At 35.6% G+C, this 23085-nt stretch overlaps 4 protein-coding genes across 6 annotated transcripts; 3 read left to right on the forward strand and 1 right to left on the reverse strand.

Annotated features, from left to right (window-relative positions):
* On the forward strand, positions 947-2676 carry LOC104725388 (DNA replication complex GINS protein SLD5-like). Its single transcript, XM_010444051.2, has 6 exons — positions 947-1231; positions 1347-1469; positions 1573-1655; positions 2010-2119; positions 2241-2313; positions 2399-2676. Exons 1-6 carry the CDS (start codon positions 1061-1063, stop codon positions 2502-2504), a joined length of 666 nt encoding a protein of 221 aa, XP_010442353.1. The 5' UTR covers positions 947-1060; the 3' UTR covers positions 2505-2676.
* Positions 2924-4081, forward strand: LOC104725389. Of its 2 annotated transcripts, none has more exons than XM_010444052.2 (3): positions 2924-3031; positions 3439-3763; positions 4021-4081. In XM_010444052.2, the coding sequence occupies exons 2-3, from the start codon at positions 3532-3534 to the stop codon at positions 4044-4046; spliced, it is 258 nt and encodes an 85-aa protein (XP_010442354.1). In that variant the 5' UTR covers positions 2924-3031; positions 3439-3531; the 3' UTR covers positions 4047-4081. The 2 variants fall into 2 exon arrangements, with proteins under 2 accessions (XP_010442354.1, XP_019087187.1); XM_019231642.1 differs by lacking the exon at positions 2924-3031 and adding an exon at positions 3043-3199.
* LOC104725391 (probable histone-arginine methyltransferase 1.4) lies at positions 4772-8382 on the forward strand. Of its 2 annotated transcripts, none has more exons than XR_757902.2 (15): positions 4772-5129; positions 5238-5303; positions 5454-5556; positions 5722-5865; positions 6025-6128; positions 6240-6338; positions 6430-6499; positions 6671-6767; positions 6838-6892; positions 7013-7096; positions 7172-7249; positions 7407-7510; positions 7626-7719; positions 7885-8021; positions 8155-8382. XR_757902.2 is itself a non-coding variant. In XM_010444057.1 (15 exons), the coding sequence occupies exons 1-15, from the start codon at positions 4935-4937 to the stop codon at positions 8227-8229; spliced, it is 1584 nt and encodes a 527-aa protein (XP_010442359.1). In that variant the 5' UTR covers positions 4772-4934; the 3' UTR covers positions 8230-8382. The 2 variants fall into 2 exon arrangements, 1 of the variants encoding a protein (XP_010442359.1); XM_010444057.1 differs by having other exon boundaries at positions 7626-7798.
* LOC104725390 (isoleucine--tRNA ligase, chloroplastic/mitochondrial) lies at positions 8467-16258 on the reverse strand. Its single transcript, XM_010444054.1, has 22 exons — positions 15990-16258; positions 15269-15467; positions 15029-15183; positions 14850-14951; positions 14671-14740; positions 14438-14550; positions 14212-14280; positions 13987-14094; positions 13507-13651; positions 13083-13314; positions 12699-12985; positions 12472-12608; positions 12095-12242; positions 11872-12003; positions 11649-11777; positions 11404-11531; positions 11143-11307; positions 10884-11009; positions 10412-10485; positions 10052-10301; positions 9546-9725; positions 8467-8925 (listed from the first exon to the last, which is right to left on the reverse strand). The coding sequence occupies exons 1-22, from the start codon at positions 16068-16070 to the stop codon at positions 8683-8685; spliced, it is 3273 nt and encodes a 1090-aa protein (XP_010442356.1). The 5' UTR covers positions 16071-16258; the 3' UTR covers positions 8467-8682.

Here is a 23085-nt window from a genome sequence, read left to right on the forward strand (position 1 = left end):
CCGGAATCCGGGGCCCAATACGAACTGTGAGAAAATGCATCTTAATTTTCATAGTAGTGTAAAACTATAGAATAAAAACAAAACCAGTTTAAACAAAATTCTTCCTTTTAAAATAGAGTACACTTCTATATATATAAACTAAATATTTTTCGTGGGGCTCCTTGAAAGTGGGGGTCCCATTAGAATGTTTCATATTAATGTGCTCAAGTCCGCCGTTAAAACCATGCGTTGCTTATGAAAAAAATACTTTTGTTTGTGTTGCTTGTTTGTTTATTGTACATCTTTAGGCTAACAAGTTAAATGTTCGAATCCAATTACAGTATATTGTGTCTTCTCTCCATCTTAATTGTGAAATCACTATAGCCTTAAATTTTCTTCATTCCTGTTGGATTTGGTTAGAATTTTTAGAGGGTTATATTTTTGTTTACAAGAAAAGCTCGTCTTTTATACTCTACTTTATAAACATGTAACAAAGTAACCGACTTAAATAACCCATTTGCAACAGACTCGTTGCCTTTGACTCGAGAACGAACTTATAGAAATAATAAGGAAGTGAATTCTACCATAGACAATCATACTAGTGCGATTACCACTAAAGAGCATCACAACTTCAAAACTAGTTTGCAAACAATAGAGCACGTATTCTTCGTCATGGTCGCTCCTTGTTTGGGATGATACAACAAACATCACAACTAACTTAACAAGTTTAAGACTCAAAAGAGACGAGACATATAAAAACTGGACACATAAAGACAGATGTTTCGTGAGTTCAAAACCAAACCAAAAAACCTAATTTGTACCGACCCGATTCGAACCCGATATTCAAAACCAAACCAACAATTATTTTAATTTCTCTACGGTTTAGTTATTTGGTTTACGTAATAACTAAACCGCTTTAGCAACCATCACTAAGCCCACACATTTTGCTAAAAAGGCTTTCTAAATCCCTTCTTCCTCGACCTTCATTTTGGCGCCAAATCCGCAGTCGTGTTCCCGCCCGAGCAAATTGATCTTATCGGAATCTTCAAGCAGAGAGAGAGAGAGAGAGATTTCTGATCTAATGGCGTCGAGTTCGGAAGTGGGGGGATCATCGGCGGACTACGAAACAATGATGTCGACATCGGACGTTGAGCTATTGAAGAGGGCGTGGCGTAACGAGAAGGCGGCGCCGGAGATTCTTCAGTACGAAGGAGCTCTTGTTGAAAGAGCCAAAGAACAGATCGAATTAGTGGTACAATATCTCTAAATCCCTAATTGCTTTATTTTGTGTTGGGTTTTTTCCTATAAATCAGAAATATTATGGTCCCGGATGATCTTAATTAACCCTTCTAAATATCAAACTACAGGAAGAAACAATTGAGGATTATGTGGAAAATGGTAAAGACCCTTTATTGGTGTCACTTTATCAGATGGATTTGGACAGAACCCAGTTTCTACTCAGATCCTATCTCAGGGTTAGGCTTCTCAAGGTGTGTGCTGTGCTATATATCCCTCCCATTGTCTAAAGGGAGTTTCAGATTAGCTTTGTGAGTTTTCGTTATCATCTCTAATGGATAGTGTTTTTTGTTACAGATTGAGAAGTTTATGTTCCATAACCTCAAGTCAGAAGAAGCTGAAAGGCGGCTTTCTGAGCAGGAGAGAGTCTTTGCTACAAAGTTTGTTTTCCTATTTGTCTGATATCTTTAAGTTCATTGGCTTGTCTTTGTCCTTGTAAGCTCTTTTTGCCGCCTTTGTTCTGTGTGGTAGTAAATGTTATAGGTTTTGGTGTAGAATCTGTGTGGTATAGATACTGTTAGAGATATGTCTGGTACTTTACAAGTTAGAATCGGGATTAGAATGAACCCATACATGAACTCTCCCGGAAATTGAAAACCTCAGGTAGCCTAGGTACTTCTTTTCAAGAGTATCCGTTTGCAGTGGTCTTTTCGGACTTCAAACTTTAGTTTTTACAATTTACGTTAATGGCTGTTGTTGTGAGACATCATATATTTGAATGATCACATTCGCAGGTGTGCTGATGATTTGGCAAAGCATTTCGAAGAGACTGTCCTGCTTAAGTTACCCGAGAATTATCAGTCGGTCCTCAAGCAATCCCAAATAAGTGAAGTGGATGATATGGGTAACTCCCTGAACCTAATCACTGTGATATCAGTTAGTTAAGGTTGTCACTATAGTTGAACACTCCCTTCACAGTAGCTAGAGTTGTGTGATGACTATAATTGTGAATTTACATTTTACAGTGCCGCAGCCCCATTTGGATACCTTTGTTGTTTGTAGAAGCAACAACTTTGTCTCCCTCAATCTATATGAAGAGTGAGAGAATTATCTTCCCTCCTTTTTGTCCATACCCATACACAACCTTATTTAATATAAGTGTGGGTTTACTATTATTTGCCAGAGGAGAGAGCCCTGAGACTGTGGAAATGGAGCGTGGTGATCTCTACTTCATACGCTACAAGATTGTAAAAGGAGCAATCGAATCTGGCCAAATTGACTTGATCTGAGCTCAATCATGGATTTTTCACTCAAATCTCTTTCCATAGCCATTAAGCGAAAGATAGTGCTACCATTGTTCATTCATTATGTTATGAACCTGATTTACTTGAGTTTGTATAGTGGATTTTTCTATATTGTTCTGAGTTTCCTAATGTCTTGATAAAAAAAAACCTTAGTATCCCTGCAGTCTAGCAAAGCTATTCATTTTCTTCCCAGAATTAAGGCTTTAACCATAACTAGACTATATTTGGTCTACAATGGTTCAACCCTCACATCAGATTATAATTGTTTTTTTAGTTTCTTAGATATGTTTGTAATTGTTCCATTCAGTGATACATCGAGTAACCCCAAAAACCGTAAGAGTAACAGATCTTTTTAGTTAACAGAAACAAAAAAAGGCTATTAAAATATCTCTTACGTTACGTGTGCCGTCCATAAACCAAATAAAAATTCTTCTGCTGAGTCTTGGGTAGAGAGCATAGAGGTTAGATCCCCAAATCTTGAGTTGGCTTTCTTGAAATTCGAGTCGATCAAGGTTGGATTTTTTGGTTTTGGGTTTTCCCTAAATATCTTCTCTGACCACTCTGTGTGGTCTAAAATCTAAATTATCTATAAAAAAAAATAATACAGGAATTGAAATCTTTGTCAAATTTGGTAATTGGGATTTAACAATTTCCAGCATAAACAGGGAATATATTTACTGGTAATTGCATATAGAATTGCAAATCATTGTCCTTTGAGTTTGGTTTTGAAGTTAGCAAATTAGTGACTATCTCTATAACTCTTTACTGAGTTTTCTTGGTTGAATTAATTTTTCTTGCACATATAGTTCTTGTGAGGATTTGAGATTTGCCTGCTTTTGTATTTCTCCTTGTCTTGTAGTGTCAAAATTGTTTCTTTGTTCTTTCTCTTAAGTTGACTTCTTTGCCAATCTTTAACCAGAGATCCAAGGTGCTGTTGACGTTAGAAGATCGTTCTGTGTGTGAGCTTTTCCGGCCAAGAACTGCTTTAGTGTTATCAACTTTTTTGGAAGAGATGCATCTGTGGCCATCATTGAAACTTCGAAACTCCTTCAAGAGCACTAGCCAGAAGAGATTTCAAAGGATGAACAGTGGCAAACAAAGCCAAAGCAATCAGCAGAAACTCCTTGACGGCGACAACAAAGAATCAGGCAACCCGGAGATTTCATCTGGTGGTGGGTTTGCTCTTGTTTGCAGAGATGTTGCCATGGTTCTTTCTTGCTGCTACTGCTGTTTCTGCTGTGGAGGTGATAAACCTTGTCTACACTTTTTCCCTTTTAACTAGTGATCTCTGGACGAAACTAGGTTGTGTGAAACCTGATCAGCTCTCAGGCATAGAATTTGGATTGTTGATTAAGTTTTAGAAAAAGATGTTAGTTTCGTATCACTCAAATGGCATCAGTTTAGCATTTCTCTGATTAAAAAAATCATGGTTGAATTTGGATAACTGATTCTTCCTTTTCGATTTCTCTGATTCGGATTCCTTTGATTTTTCTTTTCTCAGCTTGCGTTGATGATGAAGAGATTTGATGCAAGATCCTGATGGAGGAGGAGGATGTGAACAGATATTAGCCATAGAAAACAAAACACCAGTGTCTCAATTTAGAAAATATAGTTTATATTAACTTTCTGAATTCTAGTTTTTACCTTTTGCCAATCAAATTTACTGTATATAGTGTTGGATTTGGAATACACTATATTGTATTGGCTTTCTCAAGTAGATGGGCATGTTGTTAAATTCTACACAACTTTCTGAATTCTATTGTTTTTTGTTTTCTGGTATAACTACTAAACTACAGTATACAGTTCATGTGTTCGATTTGATTTTGGTGTTTGAGTTTTCTGCTTGCGTGTTATGTAACACAACTAGTAAAACTAGTTTGTGTCGTAATATTTTAGTTTTAACACCCTATAACAAAAAAAACTATAGTAGATGTTTCAATATGTGTTTCAACAAGGTTTGTGACATTTGAATTCATGTATAAAAAAATATCTCTACGATTGTTAAAAAAGGACTTCAAATTCAAGTTCATATACATACATGTTTCAGCTTGTAATTGAAATAGTTCATGTATGTTTCAGCTTGTAATTGAAATAGTTCATGTATGTTTCAGCTTATAAAATTGAAATAGTTCATGTATGTTTCAGCTTGTAATTGTAATAAATCGAATTAAATGTCCGCAGATGGGGACTAGATAGGCNTTTTTTTTTTTTTTTTTTTTTTTTTTTTTTTTTTTTTTTTTTTTTTTTTTTTTTTTTTTTTTTTTTTTTTTTTTTTTTCTCTCTTCCACTTCTCGTCGGAGCTCGCGAGGAAGCTCTCTCCTCAGAAATCAAAAACCCTAAAAGTTCCCTTTCGATTCATCCAGACATACAAATACTGTATCTATTATATACATTGGTTGTATTCACAACAGAACAATGGAGGTCCCTTCTCTGAATAAGCAGCAGGAGTTCACTTTGGCTTCCGTCACTGATCTCATGTCTCCTGACACATCATCTCTTTCGTCCTCTTCTGTTGTAGCTACGTTTTCTTGTGTTAATGAAGTCAAGGAACTCCGATTTCAGGAATCTGAATCGTCCGACGGTTTCACTTTCCATCTTAGTTCGACTCAGGTGGTGGTGGTTCTCAAGATTCTATTTTTAATCTCTTTTTGAAACGTTTCTATGGTTGGATTAAGTGTACTCATTTTGTATTTGTATTCATATTGTGTTGTTGCTCAGCTGTTCAAGTTGGGGCCGCTTCAGTTCATCTGTGTCTCTGATAGTTCGAGTTCTTCTGCAAAAGAGGTGTGTGATACATTTATTTTGTTCAGTTTCTTCTGAGTGTTATAGAGATTGGTTTCAGGAGATGATTTGATTGAGTGTGTGCACCCTCGGTCACTATATATATCGAGTGTGTATCTGATATATAACTTGTTTTGCTGATTTTAAAACCAGAAATCATTCTGTCGAGGAGTTGTAATAAAATTTAGAGACGACAAGGAAAGCAAGGAATTTTGTGATTCATTTGAGCAATGGACAAAGGATGCTGTTAAGCAAGGTGCCTCTCTCAAATTGTTTATGTTTTCTTGTTGTTTCTTGAATTAATAATAGATGTTCAGATGCACTTGACCATAGTGATGGGTATATATATTGATTACACTACATTCATATGACTGTTGTTTGTACTCATTCTTTGATGTCTTTCCCGTTCTTTCGTTTCTAGGATCAACTTTGCCGAATGGAACAGTTTCAGCTAATAAAAGCAAGTTCGATGATAAGATAGAGGCTGCTTCTGCTAAAATGTATTTCCATTATTATGGACAACTTTTACATCAGCAAAATATGCTGCAGGATTATGTGAGGACAGGTAAGGTCTCTGGCTTTTGTGCATCTGTTACATTAGAGATTTGTTTCCGACTTTTTTGTTGGTTTAGGAGCATATCTATCAGAAGATAAATATTTTTAATTTTTCCACATTGCTATTTGGCCGAGGATAGCTCTTTATATGTCATATTACTGTCTTCAGGTACATATCATGCTGCAGTTATGGAGAATCGTTCAGATTTTGCTGGTCGTGTTGTTGTAGATGTGGGAGCTGGAAGTGGCATTTTGTCATTATTTGCTGCACTGGTATGCAAAAATTTAAGGAACTTTGGGCCGAAAAGGTTTTAGAACTACTATAGATCTGCCTTTTGCTTTTTGTTTTTCTTATAGACGTCCATTATCTTCCCCTTAATTTAGGCTGGTGCCAAGCATGTGTATGCTGTGGAAGCATCAGAAATGGCTGAATATGCCCGTAAGCTGATTGCTGGAAACCCATTGCTTGCTGAACGGATCACAGTTAAGACCTGTAGACTGTAGTCCAGTTTCGTTAGTACACTTTTCCATATATATCCATTTTTCTGATATTCTTTGAGTTGGACAAGTGTAGGTCATCAAGGGAAAGATTGAGGATATTGAGTTGCCTGAGAAGGCTGATGTTTTGATCTCTGAACCAATGGGTATGTCTTTCACAAACGGATTCTTTTAACGTGCTCTTCATGAAAATCAGAATCTTTCAGAAGGCAAATTTTGGTCTGTGAGAAAAAGTGGAGAAACATCAATACTGATTCAAAGTTTTAGTGATTTTTTTGAAAGCACCTTCCTTATATATAAAATATGTGTGCCTGTAGGCACCCTATTGGTCAATGAGAGGATGCTGGAGACATATGTTATTGCTAGAGACCGATTTCTGTCTCCAAACGGAAAAATGTTTCCAACAGTTGGAAGGTAAAGTTTCGATAGTTTTACTTTTCGATCTCATAAACCTCTTCTTTCTCATATAACTTTTTCACTGTAGGATCCATATGGCACCTTTCGCCGATGAATTCTTATTTGTTGAAATGGCAAATAAGGTACATAACGGACATCTTATCAGGAAAATATATCTAATATTGCTTACAACATAGAAAGGATTTGAATTCAGTATGTGATGGTTAAAGCTTTCAGTAATTAGGCTTTCTACCTCTATGCAGGCTTTGTTTTGGCAGCAACAGAACTATTATGGAGTTGATTTGACACCTCTATACGTGTCAGCCCACCAGGGTTATTTTTCCCAGGTATATCTTACTTACACCGGTGAATTGCTGATTAATTTTTTCTCCTCTCACCCTTCATATTCACTGATTTTGTAGCCTGTTGTTGATGCATTTGATCCAAGATTATTGGTGGCTCCCTCAGTGTCACATGTGATAGATTTCACTAAGATGACGGTATAACTATTTTCTGTGTGTCAGTTCCACAGTGTTTCCTTTACATTGGACATTTTTCTCTCATTCTTTTCACATCTATGGAATATCTATGTGCAGCCTTGTTAATTTGGTGAATGACATAATCCAAACTTATTTAGCTGTCAATTCGCTTTCACAGGAAGAACAATTTTACGAGATTGATATCCCATTAAAGTTCACAGCGTCAGTGTGTACTAGAGTGCATGGACTTGCGTGCTGGTTTGACGTTCTCTTTGACGGAAGGTATGAAGCCATAACAATTTACATATATGTTTCCATCCTTCAGATTAATATTCCTTTTTTTTTTCAATCATCAAAGGCAACAATACAAACCTAATTTGTTCTGTCTATATAACAGCACAGTACAAAGATGGTTCACAACGGCTCCTGGAGCACCAACAACCCATTGGTACCAAATAAGATGTGTTCTCTCGCAGCCTATTCATGTCATGGCAGGGCAAGAGATCACTGGTAGACTTCATTTGGTTGCCCACAGTGCTCAGAGTTACACTATTAATCTAACACTCTCAGGTTAATCTTGCTTTCTTACATCTCTCCTTTGATACATATCATCTACTTTCGACTTTGTTTCTGATTCTGATTGGCTTTTTAAACAGCTAAAATGTGGGGACCCGGTGCCAATCAAGGTGGAATACTCCAGACATCATCGTGCAAACTCGATCTGAAGGAACCCTATTATAGAATGTCTCAGCCTCAAGTATACCCTACACAGGAACCACCAGCTCAGCCGCAAGTAAGCATTTGTTATTGTCTTGACCAAACAATTAAGATATGATCACTGTATAGCACAACTTCAAATAGATTCTTTGAATTTTGCATCTAAGCTTTACAAATTTACAACATGTGTTTACATTTTCTTGGTGTAGGACGACTTTCATATACAGAGCGATGACTTGGACGAAGTAGAGGTACTACAACATAACGCAAACGCTCAGCTCTAGAAATAGAACTAGAACAAAATCCTTGTAGTTCCATCCATGTTTTTGTACTCTGTGTTTGGTTCCTACGTTAGCTCCGAGCCATAATTTTCAGACATTAAATCTTGGGTATTACATGTCTGGTTCGACTCTATTTAAAGTATTAGCACACGCAAATGATTCTGTTTTTTTGGTTTTATAACCAGGTTAAATAGAGTTTCCTGGTTATTTAAAACTATCTTCGTGTGTCATGCCAACAGATTCCCAAAAGATTTCATTTACAATTTATGTGCATGTTCTTACATTGCAATTATTAAAATAAATGAGTAATTGGAGTTGTTTTACAAATCCGCAATGTTTCTGGTTTAATAGAGATCAACTAGAATCTATTGACTTTTGAAACAAAAATGAATTGGAGTATGTGCAAATAGTGCAATGGGCAAAAGAAACTTGTACAGTATAGAGCAAATTTCAAGCTCAGCTGATTACGGCTGCAACTGCAGGCTCAGGTGGATTAGCAACAATGACATTGAAGCAGCGTCCACAGAGAGTAGGATGGTCGGAGAACGACCCGACCTGGCCCGAGTAGTTCCAGCACCTCTCGCACTTGGACCCCTCAGCTCGTGACACACCAATCCAGACTTTGTTTTCTCCCTCCACATACTCTCCTGTGTGTTGTACACTGCTTACTATCTCATTCATTGACGACAATACCTCAACCTGTATACACATGCACAACAGTTTCATGGCTAGTCTCATAGAAATGCACTCACTATGATCGAATCTCAACTTTAATTAAAAATTGTGTATATAATAATGAGGAATGCCAGATGAATCATTATAACCTGTATAATAAAATGCTGTAATCTTTTGATCCATATGTTTCCTCATTCATACCTATCCCTTATGCATATTGGGGCGTTCGAGAATGTCTTCCATAGATCTAATCCCTACATGTATCTAGTGCTATAAAAGTACTCTTCCTATATCTTATAAACATTCAGCATTTCTCTTTTGGCCGCAATCCTATATCTACGATACTTGTGCAAAAAGGACCCTACCCTACACATCAAAATCTGAGTAGAATGAACCAGGCTGGATCAAAATAAAATTTCGCTTTGTGCCTAATCCTGTTTACTCTAAAACATTTTACTTTGCTTGTATCTAATGAATCCTATTGAGTAACTATAATGATCAAGTGAGCCTAATTGTAGTTTGGCGACCTGAACCTTACACAGAAAACCCCAGGGGTATCTGTTGTGATGGCCGTAAAGGGTTTTAATTTATCTTGAATTATAACTGGAATATGGATTTTGCACATAAGTAGGTCTAGTGCTTACTTGTGATGTTATGAATATGCGTTGCAGAGTGTCAGCTTCGTTCTTTGCTTCACTCATCTCTAGTAATTTTGTAGCCATGCCTGCATCTCCAGTATGCAGATACACCTTTGCTTCTAAACTGGAACCAATCATTTTCTCATTACGTGCGAGCTCCAGCACTTTGTTCACCTCGGTCCTTAACTGTCACACAAACACCATAAGCATTTTTAAGATCCTCGCTACATAACATGCATCAAGTACATGTCGTCTGAGGAAGAATCGGCCAGTAAAAAAAACTAAAAGGTTCTTCCAGAGAACTTTCGATAATGCAATATCATAAGAACTGACTACACGATCAATTTGACATAACATTCGAGTAAAAATTCTGATATTGCGTAACATTTCATTGACTTCATCACCACTCAGTAGCTAAGGAACTCTATTACTTTAATTATAAGTAGAGAAGAGAGTATAAAGATGCGAAATATTCTGTGCGTATCAGCTATGATTTAGGGGAGCTTTGGTACCTCGAGAAGCCTTTGCCAGAAGAGAACATCTTCAGCAGGAAATGAAAGCCATTGTTCATTCATTGTAGGCCATTTAAGTTCGAAGACAAATTTTGATGCAGAGCCATCTTCATTTCTGTACTCAAATGGAAGATTCTGCCAGACATCTTCCGCTAGGTGAGGTACTATCGGAGCAATCACTCTCAATATGGATAACAAATGTGTTGAAAGAACTGTTTGACAGCTTCTTCTGGTAAAACTTGAAGTTCCCCTGAGAAAAAGTATTTTTGGTCCAGATTACCTTGTGTACCACAGCCATATTAAGAAAAGTTCTACAAAGGTTGCAGCAAATATCAACCTAAAAGAAGATGGAAAACTTACCCAGTATACAGTCTATCTTTAGCGATATCGAAGTAGAAATTTGACAGATCAACAATTGTGAATCGTTGTATGATCTGAAATAAAGAAAGCTCATTGAGTAACACAGATGATCTAAAACATGAAATTCAGCCTCCTGAGGTTCAGCCATCCATTGCAAATACATCAACCCCACTCTCACCTCAATGTACAGTAAGTAATTGGTGAATTTAAGTTCCTTAGATACTAATTAATAAACTAACTCTTGTAACGGTAATCTATGTCTGTTTTCCGTCACAGGCAAAGAAATACATACAAAAATAATGTAGATCATTTAGTGGCTCCCTGTTTTTAAGCTAATGTGGCCATTCTCCATATCAAAATTAAGAAAATAAAATAAATTGGCACAGTCAGGAAACGTGACACATCTAAAGAGACTACTTTGCAGGTACTGGCCAGTTCAACTTTACCAAAATAAGATGGAGAGGTCTGGTACCTGGAATATTTTAAAGAACTGGTAGTTCTCGTAACATTCTTGTATGTTCTTTACTACATTCTCAAGCTGAAAGAGAGCATGCTGATCAATGATAGGTAAATCCTGGTATGGAACAGCATTATCAACCTACAAACCGCCACAACTTAATATTTAAGGATTCTCACCGACGTCAGGATATAAAACACAATCAAGAAATCTTGAAAAGTGGGGAAAGAAAAGAAAACACTACTCTATGTAAAGCTTAGAGTTCAAAACCTACTCTCCAATCATGAAGATTGCCCAAGAGATATCGTAATGTTCCCCTCAACTTCCTATATATATCAGACATTTGACGAAGAATCTGTGGACCTATCAGTACATCCCCTGTGTAATCTACACTAGAAACCCAAAGACGCATAACATCAGCTCCATAAGCAGGTGCATCCTGGCATAGAAAGACAAACCCTTGTCAGGAAACAGATTTGTTAGATAACGAAGATGTTTTTAAACAATAGTATTGGTTTCTATACCAGCGACAAACCTTTGAATTTTTCCCTCCTTCAATGACCAAACGTGGGTCCACTACGTTACCTAGAGACTTGCTCATTTTCATACCCTTCTCATCCAATACAAATCCATGTGTTATAACAGCTGAATAAGGGGCTTTTCCTATACAATCATGCAAAATGTGAAAGAAAATAAAATGAAAAGCCACTTTACACCAAGAAAGCTAAAACATGTCGAATAATCTCAATTTAGAAGGCAATCATCATGGTGTGCAATCACCTTGTGTTGCAATGCTTGTTAACAAAGAACTCTGGAACCACCCACGATGCTGATCTGTTCCTTCTAGATACACATCTGCAGGGAAAGTAAGACCCTCACGTTTCCCCAATACACCAGCCCAAGAAGATCCTGACATACAAATGAAAAAGAAAGTGATGTAAAATAGTTGTTGAGTGCTTTGTGCGACTATCTGATTTTAATTATGTTTCTTTTATCATAGTACCTGAGTCAAACCAGACGTCCATTGTATCAGTCCCCTTTTCATAATCAGCTGCTTTATCACGATAACTCTCAGGAAGTAGGTCTTCCACTGACATATACCACCACGCGTCACTACCCTTTTGGGAAATTATGGCTGCCAGACAAAGTATTCAAATAAGGTTACAGAAAACACAGTCAGTAAATAATAACCAATAAAGAGACCATACTCTCTTATAGGCCCTTACATTTAACATGGTTAATTGTCTCTTCATTCATGAGGGGTTCTTTCGTCTTAACATGATAAAAGGCAGGGATAGGGACACCCCATGTCCTTTGTCTCGAGATGCACCAATCAGATCGACTGGAAGTCATGGCAGATATTCTGTTTACTGCCTGAATGACAAATTGCCAAAATATAACAGGTGCCAAATTAAACTCCAAACAACACAAGGAAGATGCTTAGGCAAGCAGTATGATACCATGTCAACATTGAGAAAATAGAAGAGCAAGGTGTATCAGATCATGTGGTTCATGTTCTGTGAGTCTCCTTTCACAGTTAACATCCACACATGATACTCAAGAAATGTAAACTCATAAACTCTATATGTGTTCAAATTGGTACCTGATGTGGTATCCATTTTACATTGTTGATTGCATCCATAGTGGCCGTGCGAAAACCCTCGACCGATGCAAACCACTGCTCAGTCGCTCTAAATATCGTAGGTTTCTTAGTTCGCCAATCATATGGGTATTTATGAGCTGCATGGCAAAGAAGGAAATTAAATCATGAGACTCTGAAGCAAATGTTTCCTCAAATGATTCCTCAGAAAGCATCTGAATCAAACTCACCATACGATTCTTCCATGACCAAAGACATATTCTCATCCAGGTAACTGACAACAGCACTATTCCCTTCTCCAAGGACAGAGAGCCCTCTAAACTGTCCAGCTTCCTCAGTGAACTTTCCTTCATCATCTACTGGAGAGACAAGAGGCAGCCCATACTTCAGGCCGGTTGCATAATCCTCCTGACCATGACCAGGGGCAGTGTGGACCAACCCTGTTCCTGATTCCGTAGTTATGTAATCACCCCCTATAACGACTGGACAGTCCCTGTTATCAATTGGATGTGTGTACCTACAACCATGATGACCGACCATAAACTAAGGGATTCAATTTATAGCACCACATACAAAACTGAAATTCCTATTTATTCTCTAACTTAGAATGTTACCTGCAGTTTTCAAGATCTGAACCAAGGAATGTTTTACTTATGATAAGCTTCACACCCCATTTCGCTTCTAATGCTGGCACAAGGTCGGTTGCTACAATCACGAAAAGCTTTTGTTTATTCTTTAGAACCTTCCCAGACATTTTCTTTTTGTTGCCTGTCACAACAGATTCATCTTCTGAGAATGACTGCACTTCCACAACAGAGTACTGAAGCTTCGCATTCACCGCGACAGCTGAAAGTTAGACAAGAATTAAAGGAAGAGTCACCAAATGTGCTTAATTGCTTATATAGCATTCAAATAGAAAACCATACAAAAAAAAAAGTAGTTATCATTTTGAAAGTTGAGAGAAACATATACTAATTTGGAGAACAAATGTGAGAAAGAACGGATACAAAGCAAACATATACTAATATATCGCCTCACCAGCATTGGCTGGCATAGTCCAAGGTGTAGTTGTCCATACTGCCAAGCATATATTAGGGATAAACTCATCTAAAAGGCTTGTTTTTGCTCCGCCAACCAATTTGAAAATAGCATATATGCTTTTGGAAATATGACCCTCCGGATACTACACATATCAGCAGATACAGGTGGAACTGATATCAGATAACAAGGTAAAGTGTGGAATCGTCAAAACATTATTTCATGAAAGCAGCATGCGTTAAGAACAGGAACAGATGACTACAAAACCAGCGTTCATTAAGGATAAAAAGAACTACTCTCGGTCTAATGGACAACAGATCACATTATGATAAAATGTCAACAGCAGTAAGAAAAAGAATGGGAAGACTGGTATGGGTTTAGCAGACTTTAAATGTTTCTCTGAGCTGGCCATAATATTAATATTATTATTATTATTATTATTCTTAGATTAGTTGAGAAGAAAAGGGGAGTCAAGTTAACCTCTAGTTCAGCTTCTGCAAGAGCAGTCCGAGATGAAGGGCTCCAGTGAACTGGCTTCCTACCTCTATAGATGTACCCTTTCAAGGCCATCTGGCCAAATACTTCAACCTACAATATACGATAAAAAGATATGTTGACTTTATCAGGCTTTGAAGAACTCTACTAATAATCATCTTCTACATGGATAATTAATCCAGTACATAATGTTGGAGGTAAGACCATTACCTGGGCTGCTTCATATTCCAGATCAAGAGTTAGATAAGGATGGTTCCAGTCTGCCCATACTCCAAACCGCTATAAACATCAAGTATTATGCCAGATATGCTAAATGTTAATGGAATACCGAACAAAATATCTTTAGTAGTTATTATGCCCTGAGATATCTAAAATTCATAATGACTGATGCATTCAAAACAGGAACTCAGATATGAAAACAAAGCTTGATAGCCACCTTAAATGATTCCATTTGTGTTTTGACTGTTGCTTTTGCAAATTTCGCTGCCTTTGCCCTTAATTTTAATGGTGTAAGTTCCTTTCTCACTTCCTGATCTAGGGACTGCAGAACTGAAATATTTGATGGTTACAGCCACATTATTCAGGCAACTAACTAACTGGAACATAACAAAAGCAGAGTTACTTTCTGTTTCTAATAACTCAAACGCCCATAAACCATTATGTACTTGCCTTTCAACTCAATTGGGAGGCCATGGCAATCCCACCCAGGAACGTACTGAACTTTATAGTTTTGGAGCAGCTGCATAAAGCAGATACTTTGATGAGAAGAACTCCTATATTGGACGTAAGCAAAGATAGAGAAGCCATAAGGAGAATAAATCGATGTCCAAGTCAGGAAAAGAGAATACCTTATAGCGATTAATGATATCCTTCAGTATCTTGTTAAGAGCATGACCCATATGCAGATCACCATTGGCATAAGGAGGACCATCGTGAAGAATGAAACTCCCCTGAAATTCCAACTAAATTATTAGACACCAGTTTCGCAAAGCAAAGTTGATGTAGGAAAAAATCTTGAGAATCTTACTCCATTGTTATTATCAGAAACTCTCTTGAAGACCTGGTGCTCTTCCCACAACTTCTGGAGTTCAGGTTCCCTTGTCAAAGAATTCGCTCTCATACCAAAACCTGTCTTTGGCAAATCAACTGTGTGCTTGTACTTTCCATCTTCTTGTTTTTCCCCTAACCAAACACAATGGTAAATGAGTGTCACATTGCATAACAGAATAGCAGTATTAGGAAAAGTACTAGTTGTGAGATGCAAAACCTTCAGATGCTTTCTTTGCTGCCATAACAGGCCCACGAGACCTTCGCTTTGATGAATGACCAAACTCATTGTTTGATTCAGTTGAATACCGTGAAACATATAGGAACGAAAAAGCCTTGACGGAAGACCTTCCCTTGGCAAGAAAAGAATCCAACGGCGTGTTTCTCCTTAAATTAGAAGAACTTCTACCTGACAATACCTGAACGGGGACAAAACCACATCTCAAAAACTATTTCAACGCAAGTTGTCAACAAGAAGAATGATATAGGTGAAGTAGTTTTTGCCAAGCAAGACAACACATTTTTCTAAAGAAAGAACAGAGCTTTGGTTAATAAAAGGGCTCTCTAAGCATTACAGAGGACACATGTAAGCACTTCATGAGATGCACAGTTACTTGTAATGGATAAAAAAGTCAACCCAGAAGTCTCTGAAATTTTATCGAACAACTGGTGTGCAATAGTAAACGTTAAGAACCCCAATCTAGACAAACGTATTTATCCGTCCCACAACAAAAAAAAAAAGAGAACTACATTAACGAATCCCACAAACCCGAAATTGCAATTGCAATGATAATATGGACCAATTCGAAGAAAAATGTAATCTAAAAATCGAACTTGGCAATAAAAAAAAGGCTATCACTTTCTCAGTACTCCTGCAAAAACATATTATGCAGAGCAGACGGATTCAAAGTAATATGAAGACTGAAGAGTGAACCACATACTCTGTAAGATGAAGACTGAACCATCGCCATGGCAGCAGCTTCTCTGGGATTTCCCGGAAAAGATTTGAAGAAAGACGACATCTTCTCTACTTTTTTATCTCTGCTGATCCTATCTCTCAGCGCTCATTTTCACAATATCGACGATACGAAACAAGAATGAGAAGGAAGTAAGAAGAAGACTAACTCGTCGCCAAACTCAGGGATGGCTATGTGTTGTGGTCGTGGATAAACTGAAACTCTGAAACTGAAACCAAACCTCAGAACTTTTGTTTTGGGTTTTATCCGTTAAATCCCTAAATCTCTCTTTTTTAAAAAAAAAAAATATATATATATATATATATATATATATATATATACAAATTCCCCTTTTTCAATCTCATAAAAATAAAAGAGAATTTCTAAGACATAAGGTTTCGAAAAAAAAAGACATAATTCTAAATAAATTTTGTGAAAACAAAAAGCTTTACTATAATAATTACTTGCTACAATATAGTAAAAAATATATAAGTGTGAAGTACATATGAAAATCAAAGGATTTAATTCAGATCATCATTCCAAGGAAATGAATTCAAGAAGTGGATCAGCCTAGCTTATACCCGTTAATTCACCAGGTTTGGAAAACGGAGACGAGCCCCAAGGTCCAACATTTCTTGTGGAAATGTTTGACCAATTGCATCTCGGTTGCAAGGAATATGTCATACCGCCATTTGAATAGAGATGCCTACTGTGTAAAGTGTGATGGTGAGGAAGAAACGGTGAATCATCTCCTATTCCAATGCACCTATGCAAGACAGGTTTGGGCTCTCTCTCCTATTCCGGCTCCACCGAGTGGTACCTGGAGTAATTCTATATATGAAAATATGTTCCATGTCTTGAATATTAAGACACATACTCCTCAGCCTGATGGCCTTGAACTGATCATCCCTTGGCTGCTCTGGGGAATCTGGAAGTCAAGGAATGCTCTCATCTTCCAAGGAAAGGACTTCAATGCATTAGATACAGTGAGAAAAGCACAAGAGGATGTGACGGAGTGGAGTCAAAGGAAAGAATCTGATGAACCAGATAATGGCTGTACTGAGCCACGATCATCTGAAAGAATGGTGTGGCGACCACCTCCGGATGCTTGGGTTAAGTGCAACACTGATGGGTCTTGGAATGGTGAAAGTAACCCCGGTGGTATAGGTTGGGTTCTTCGGGACAAAGTGGGAATGGTTTTATGGTTGGGCGCACAAGCTGTTCAGCGAGCAAGATCAGTGTTGGAAGTGGAATTAGAGGCTTTAAGGCAAGCGATCAGATCAATGATTCGACTGAACTATAATAGAGTGATCTTTGAATCGTATTCATTGGGGGCAGTTAATTTGATCAATAATGACGAAATATGGCCAGCCTACGCTCCCATGCTCCAAGACATAAAAGTTTTGCTGCTCAACTTTCAAGAGCGTAGAATCTGTTTTGTGCCTAGAATTATGACCCTAAGTTGTATTCTACTGAGCCAAATTGGGTCAAATCTCTTGTAAGAGTGGATTAACCAAGTGTAAGATGATTTGGATAATGAAAGTTGTTGTTGAGCTCAAAAAATAATAATAATAATAATAATAAATTATATTGTGCCCTTTGACCAAAAAAACATTTCTACACTATCCCATTTTATTCTACATACCCTCTTACCTTTATAATAAAAGATAATTCCAATTTTACCCTTGAATATTATATTTATTATTTACTCATTACATTAATTTTAAATTTTAATAATTATTTTTCAACAAAAAATTCCAGCCAATCATTAATCACCTTCATTTTGGTCCCACCAATTTTGACAAAATCGTGAAAAAACTTGTACAACTAAATATGGCTAGTACAACTAGTGTTTTAATAGCGTTTGAAAAAAACTAGTTATATACAAAATAACATATTTATACCATAATCATTTTTAATTAGTAATGATAAACTGAAACTCTGAAACTGAAACCAAACCTCAGAACTTTTGTTTTGGGTTTTATCCGTTAAATCCCTAAATCTCTCTTTTTTTAAAAATATATATATATATATATATATATATATATACAAATTCCCCTTTTTCAATCTCATAAAAATAAAAGAGAATTTCTAAGACATAAGGTTTCGAAAAAAAAAGACATAATTCTAAATAAATTTTGTGAAAACAAAAAGCTTTACTATAATAATTACTTGCTACAATATAGTAAAAAATATATAAGTGTGAAGTACATATGAAAATCAAAGGATTTAATTCAGATCATCATTCCAAGGAAACGAATTCAAGAAGTGGATCAGCCTAGCTTAAACCCGTTAATTCACCATGTTTGGAAAACGGAGACGAGCCCCAAGGTCCAACATTTCTTGTGGAAATGTTTGACCAATTGCATCTCGGTTGCAAGGAATATGTCATACCGCCATTTGAATAGAGATGCCTACTGTGTAAGGTGTGATGGTGAGGAAGAAACGGTGAATCATCTCCTATTCCAATGCTCCTATGCAAGACAGGTTTGGGCTCTCTCCTATTCCGGCTCCACCGAGTGGTACCTGGAGTAATTCTATTTATGAAAATATGTTCCATGTCTTGAATATTAAGACACATACTCCTCAGCCTGATGGCCTTGAACTGATCATCCCTTGGCTGCTTTGGAGAATCTGGAAGTCAAGGAATGCTCTCATCTTCCAAGGAAAGGACTTCAATGCATTAGATACAGTGAGAAAAGCACAAGAGGATGCGACGGAGTGGAGTCAAAGGAAAGAATCAGATGAACCAGATAATGGTTGTACTGAGCCACGATCATCTGAAAGAATGGTGTGGCGACCACCTCCGGATGCTTGGGTTAAGTGCAACACTGATGGGTCTTGGAATGGTGAAAGTAACCCCGGTGGTATAGGTTGGGTTCTTCGGGACAAAGTGGGAATGGTTTTATGGTTGGGCGCACAAGCTGTTCAGCGAGCAAGATCAGTGTTGGAAGTGGAATTAGAGGCTTTAAGGCAAGCGATCAGATCAATGATTCGACTGAACTATAATAGAGTGATCTTTGAATCGTATTCATTGGGGGCAGTTAATTTGATCAATAATGACGAAATATGGCCAGCCTACGCTCCCATGCTCCAAGACATAAAAGTTTTGCTGCTCAACTTTCAAGAGCGTAGAATCTGTTTTGTGCCTAGAATTATGACCCTAAGTTGTATTCTACTGAGCCAAATTGGGTCAAATCTCTTGTAAGAGTGGATTAACCAAGTGTAAGCTGATTTGGATAATGATTTGGATAATGAAAGTTGTTGTTGAGCTCAAAAAATAATAATAATAATAATAATAAATTATATTGTGCCCTTTGACCAAAAAAACATTTCTACACTATCCCATTTTATTCTACATACCCTCTTACCTTTATAATAAAAGATAATTCCAATTTTACCCTTGAATATTATATTTATTATTTACTCATTACATTAATTTTAAATTTTAATAATTATTTTTCAAAAAAATTCCCAGCCAATCATTAATCACCTTCATTTTGGTCCCACCAATTTTGACAAAATCGTGAAAAAACTTGTACAACTAAATATGGCCGGTACAACTAGTGTTTTAATAACGTTTGAAAAAAACTAGTTATATACAAAATAAAATATTTATACCAGAATCATTTTTAATTAGTAATGATAAACTAAGGGTGTGAGTAAAAGAATAGTGGACACTTATATCTTTGCTTTCAGAATGATTATATTTATTTCGAAACACAATTGTTCCATCGTGATACAACTATGTGCAACTGTTACAATTAAGTTTATTAGCAAACCAAAAATAAAAAATAAAATTTGTTGTATACTATTCACATCTATATTAGTAACTATAAAAAAAAATCATATTTTGGGGATTGAAATCTAGATTATTCAAATTTATATCATTATCTATCTTATTCTCATATTTTAACTTCAACTACCTTATACATTTATGATTACTTTGTAAATAATCACAACATTATTATGGGAAACAAACAAATAACATATTTGAACAAATATATTGATATGTACGTATTGTAATTGTATTTTAATTACTGATTATCATAAGTACAATTGCAAAAAAAATATTAAAATTTGAGTACAACTATTTATATTTTTAAATTACCAAAGTACAACTACGTTAATGCCAATACAACTAAAAGTTTGAGTACAACTACTTGAAAAAATTATCAATATATAACTTTTCTCTTTAAGCATGTTTTTCTTTTGCGTCTTCATGCGTTAGATAAATTAGTATAATTATTTTATTTACACATGACACATGTTTCATTTTAATATTAATTTTAAATTATTCAATATCTAAATTCATTTATTTAAAATTTCATCAATTTTAGTTATATAGGCTATACTGTGTCTCAGTTGTACATAAGAGTTCTAGTTGTACTGAAATAGTCTCAGTTGTACATACAAAATCCAGTTGTACCTATGAGATCCATTTGTTTATAAATAATTTGTCTCACACTACATCATACACAAAGATACTACTATGTATGGAAGGGAATTCAATTTTCAATTTAAAGATCAAGTGTCATTCATGTGAAATCTTTGGTTTCTTCATGAGCTTTTCCAGTACCAAATCTCTTTTCACAAACCCTAAATTTACAATCAATTTTTTTTATAGTTTTTAATTTCTATGATGTTTGATTGTCAAGGAGGCTGAAGAATGTGACGAAAATTGATTAATCTTGTGAAACAACGGAGAAGATTTTGAAGAAGTAGAACCAAGAGAAAATGAGAGCAAATAGGATAAAAAGAGAGAGAGAGAGATGAAGTTTTTTGAGTTTTAGATCTATATAAAATAAAACTAGAATAAAGTAAGTTGTAGATCCATTGGTAATTGAATTTGGGTGGGGGGTCCGAAAAAATAGTGGTTGGATTAGTAAATATTGACAAGTCAAGGGTTACAAAGTAGTTTTGTAATTTTTTTATTAAAAGAAAACAGAAAATAAAATAAATCTGGCAAGGAGGGGATTTGAGAAATGTTTTTTTGGTCAAAGGGTATAAGGGAATTAAATCCAAAATCAAATACATGGGAATGATGTACTATGAGTATTCATAGTGAGAGCTAGCTCTATAGGCATATGAATCTTTTATAGAAATGGGAATGCATTGCATTTGTCTTTTGCAACATCTTTTTTGGAAGATTGTATATTGTGGATAACAAAACGTATGTACTATGGAATGTTGTTATATAGTGAAATTATATGCATTACAAAATTCTATACACGATCGGTCCAAGGTTATATATAATGCAGATTGAATTGGTTAAAGTTGCAAAGAATGTCAACTGAAAGGTGTTTTGCAGAAACATCAAATACTAACAACACAAAATGCAAATTTTGATAACAAGTGTACAAATAGTATTAAAATAATCCCCCCATTAAAATCGGTATACGTAAATAAAAAATGGATGAAGAAACAAAGAGAAAAGAAGTTCCATTAAATTAAGTGGGTATATATATTTCTAGGCATCATCATCAGTAATGCAAAACGTAACAATTATACTCAACAGTAGCATCACCAGTCTTGCGATCGAACCACTTGGTCCGAGCCTCGACATATCCTCTAGCAAACCGGAACATTCCACTGCCTCCAACCACCGGCATCTCCCTAACCTTTGACATCCGCTCCGACCAAGAATCGTTATGCTACTCCCATTGTACTTCCTGTCTAAAGAGAGGAAGGCGTGTTCTTTGAGAAATCTTCTACAAAATAAAGTAAGTTTGTAATTATTTGATTTTGTTGGGTGAATGAAGTTTGATATATTGTATTTTATGGCGGAAGTTTACAATAATTTCAATCAAGATCAGTTTCTTAAATTGTAATTGGCAGAAAATTTAGATGAATACAAATGAGAGCATTTGTAAGTTGCAATTATTGATTCTTCTACGGCTTTGCCATGGAGTTTTTTTGTTATTGATTTCTAAAAAAAATAACAATACCTAAAATGTATATCATATACTTTGTTGGAAAAAAGAAAATTGAGTGATAGAATTTTAATTTTACAACTTTTGTTATTAATATTTACCTTTACTCTTATCACTTTAGTTTGTATATTAGATCATACAATTTGGGCTCACTTTACCAACAACTAGCATGGCACGATGGAAGAAAAAGGTCAGAAGAAATTTTTTTCTAATTGTGATCGAACTGTTATATATGGAGCCAATTATCGTCGAATTACTTTGGCTATTATAGTCTGGAGGATCTTCTCTAGAACCAATCCATGAGACAAATCTAAGTTAAGCAATGACACTAAAATACTCGTCTAAACTAACTATAGACATTGCAATAATTCTTCTAAGCTAATTAGCGATATTTAACCTAGTTCATACAAAAAGACAATATTTTAAAAAAAAACAATTACTTCATTTATAGATAATTGATACATATTTAATATTGAAAATATTACATTAATATTAATCTCATAAATGAAGTAATAGAGCTGATTATTTCATTTCTATAAATTTTCTTATACACATAATAATAAGTATTCTTTATAATAATAATAATAATTATTATTATTATTATTATTATTGAATTGAAAACGATGAAAAACTGAATTGTCTAAACACTCCACCACAAAAAGCATTAATTACTCTGATCAAAATATGGTAAATTCGAATGTGATATAATTCTAAGAACCAATTAAACATTTTTTTCAGTTTAATATTTTATATATTATAATTTGTAAAAATAATAAAATCATCTTCTATTTGAAGAAGCCAAAAGCAGTTATAAGGTCAAAAAAATTAGCCAAAGAGTAGTATAGTTCGTTCAAGGTGGCAGTACATATCAATAGATTAAGAATTATTTGGTATGAAGTCGACAAAATGTCTTTAATACTTAAAATAGGGTTGAGGTTAGTTTTAATTTGTTATGTCTCTTAGGAATCAAGGATTTTGGCATAGAGTTTATATCTATGGTAAAGAAATATATATGAGGTTGAGACATTTGACATGAATTGGAGTTAAAGCGTTCATCAATTTTTTACATGTACATTTTGTTTCCAAACTGCAAACCATGACATATATATATATATATCGTCCTTCACTATATATTATAATTTTTGGAC

The sequence above is a fragment of the Camelina sativa genome, chromosome 11 (assembly GCF_000633955.1).
Source record: "Camelina sativa cultivar DH55 chromosome 11, Cs, whole genome shotgun sequence".
In the NCBI taxonomy this organism is placed as follows: Eukaryota; Viridiplantae; Streptophyta; class Magnoliopsida; order Brassicales; family Brassicaceae; genus Camelina; species Camelina sativa.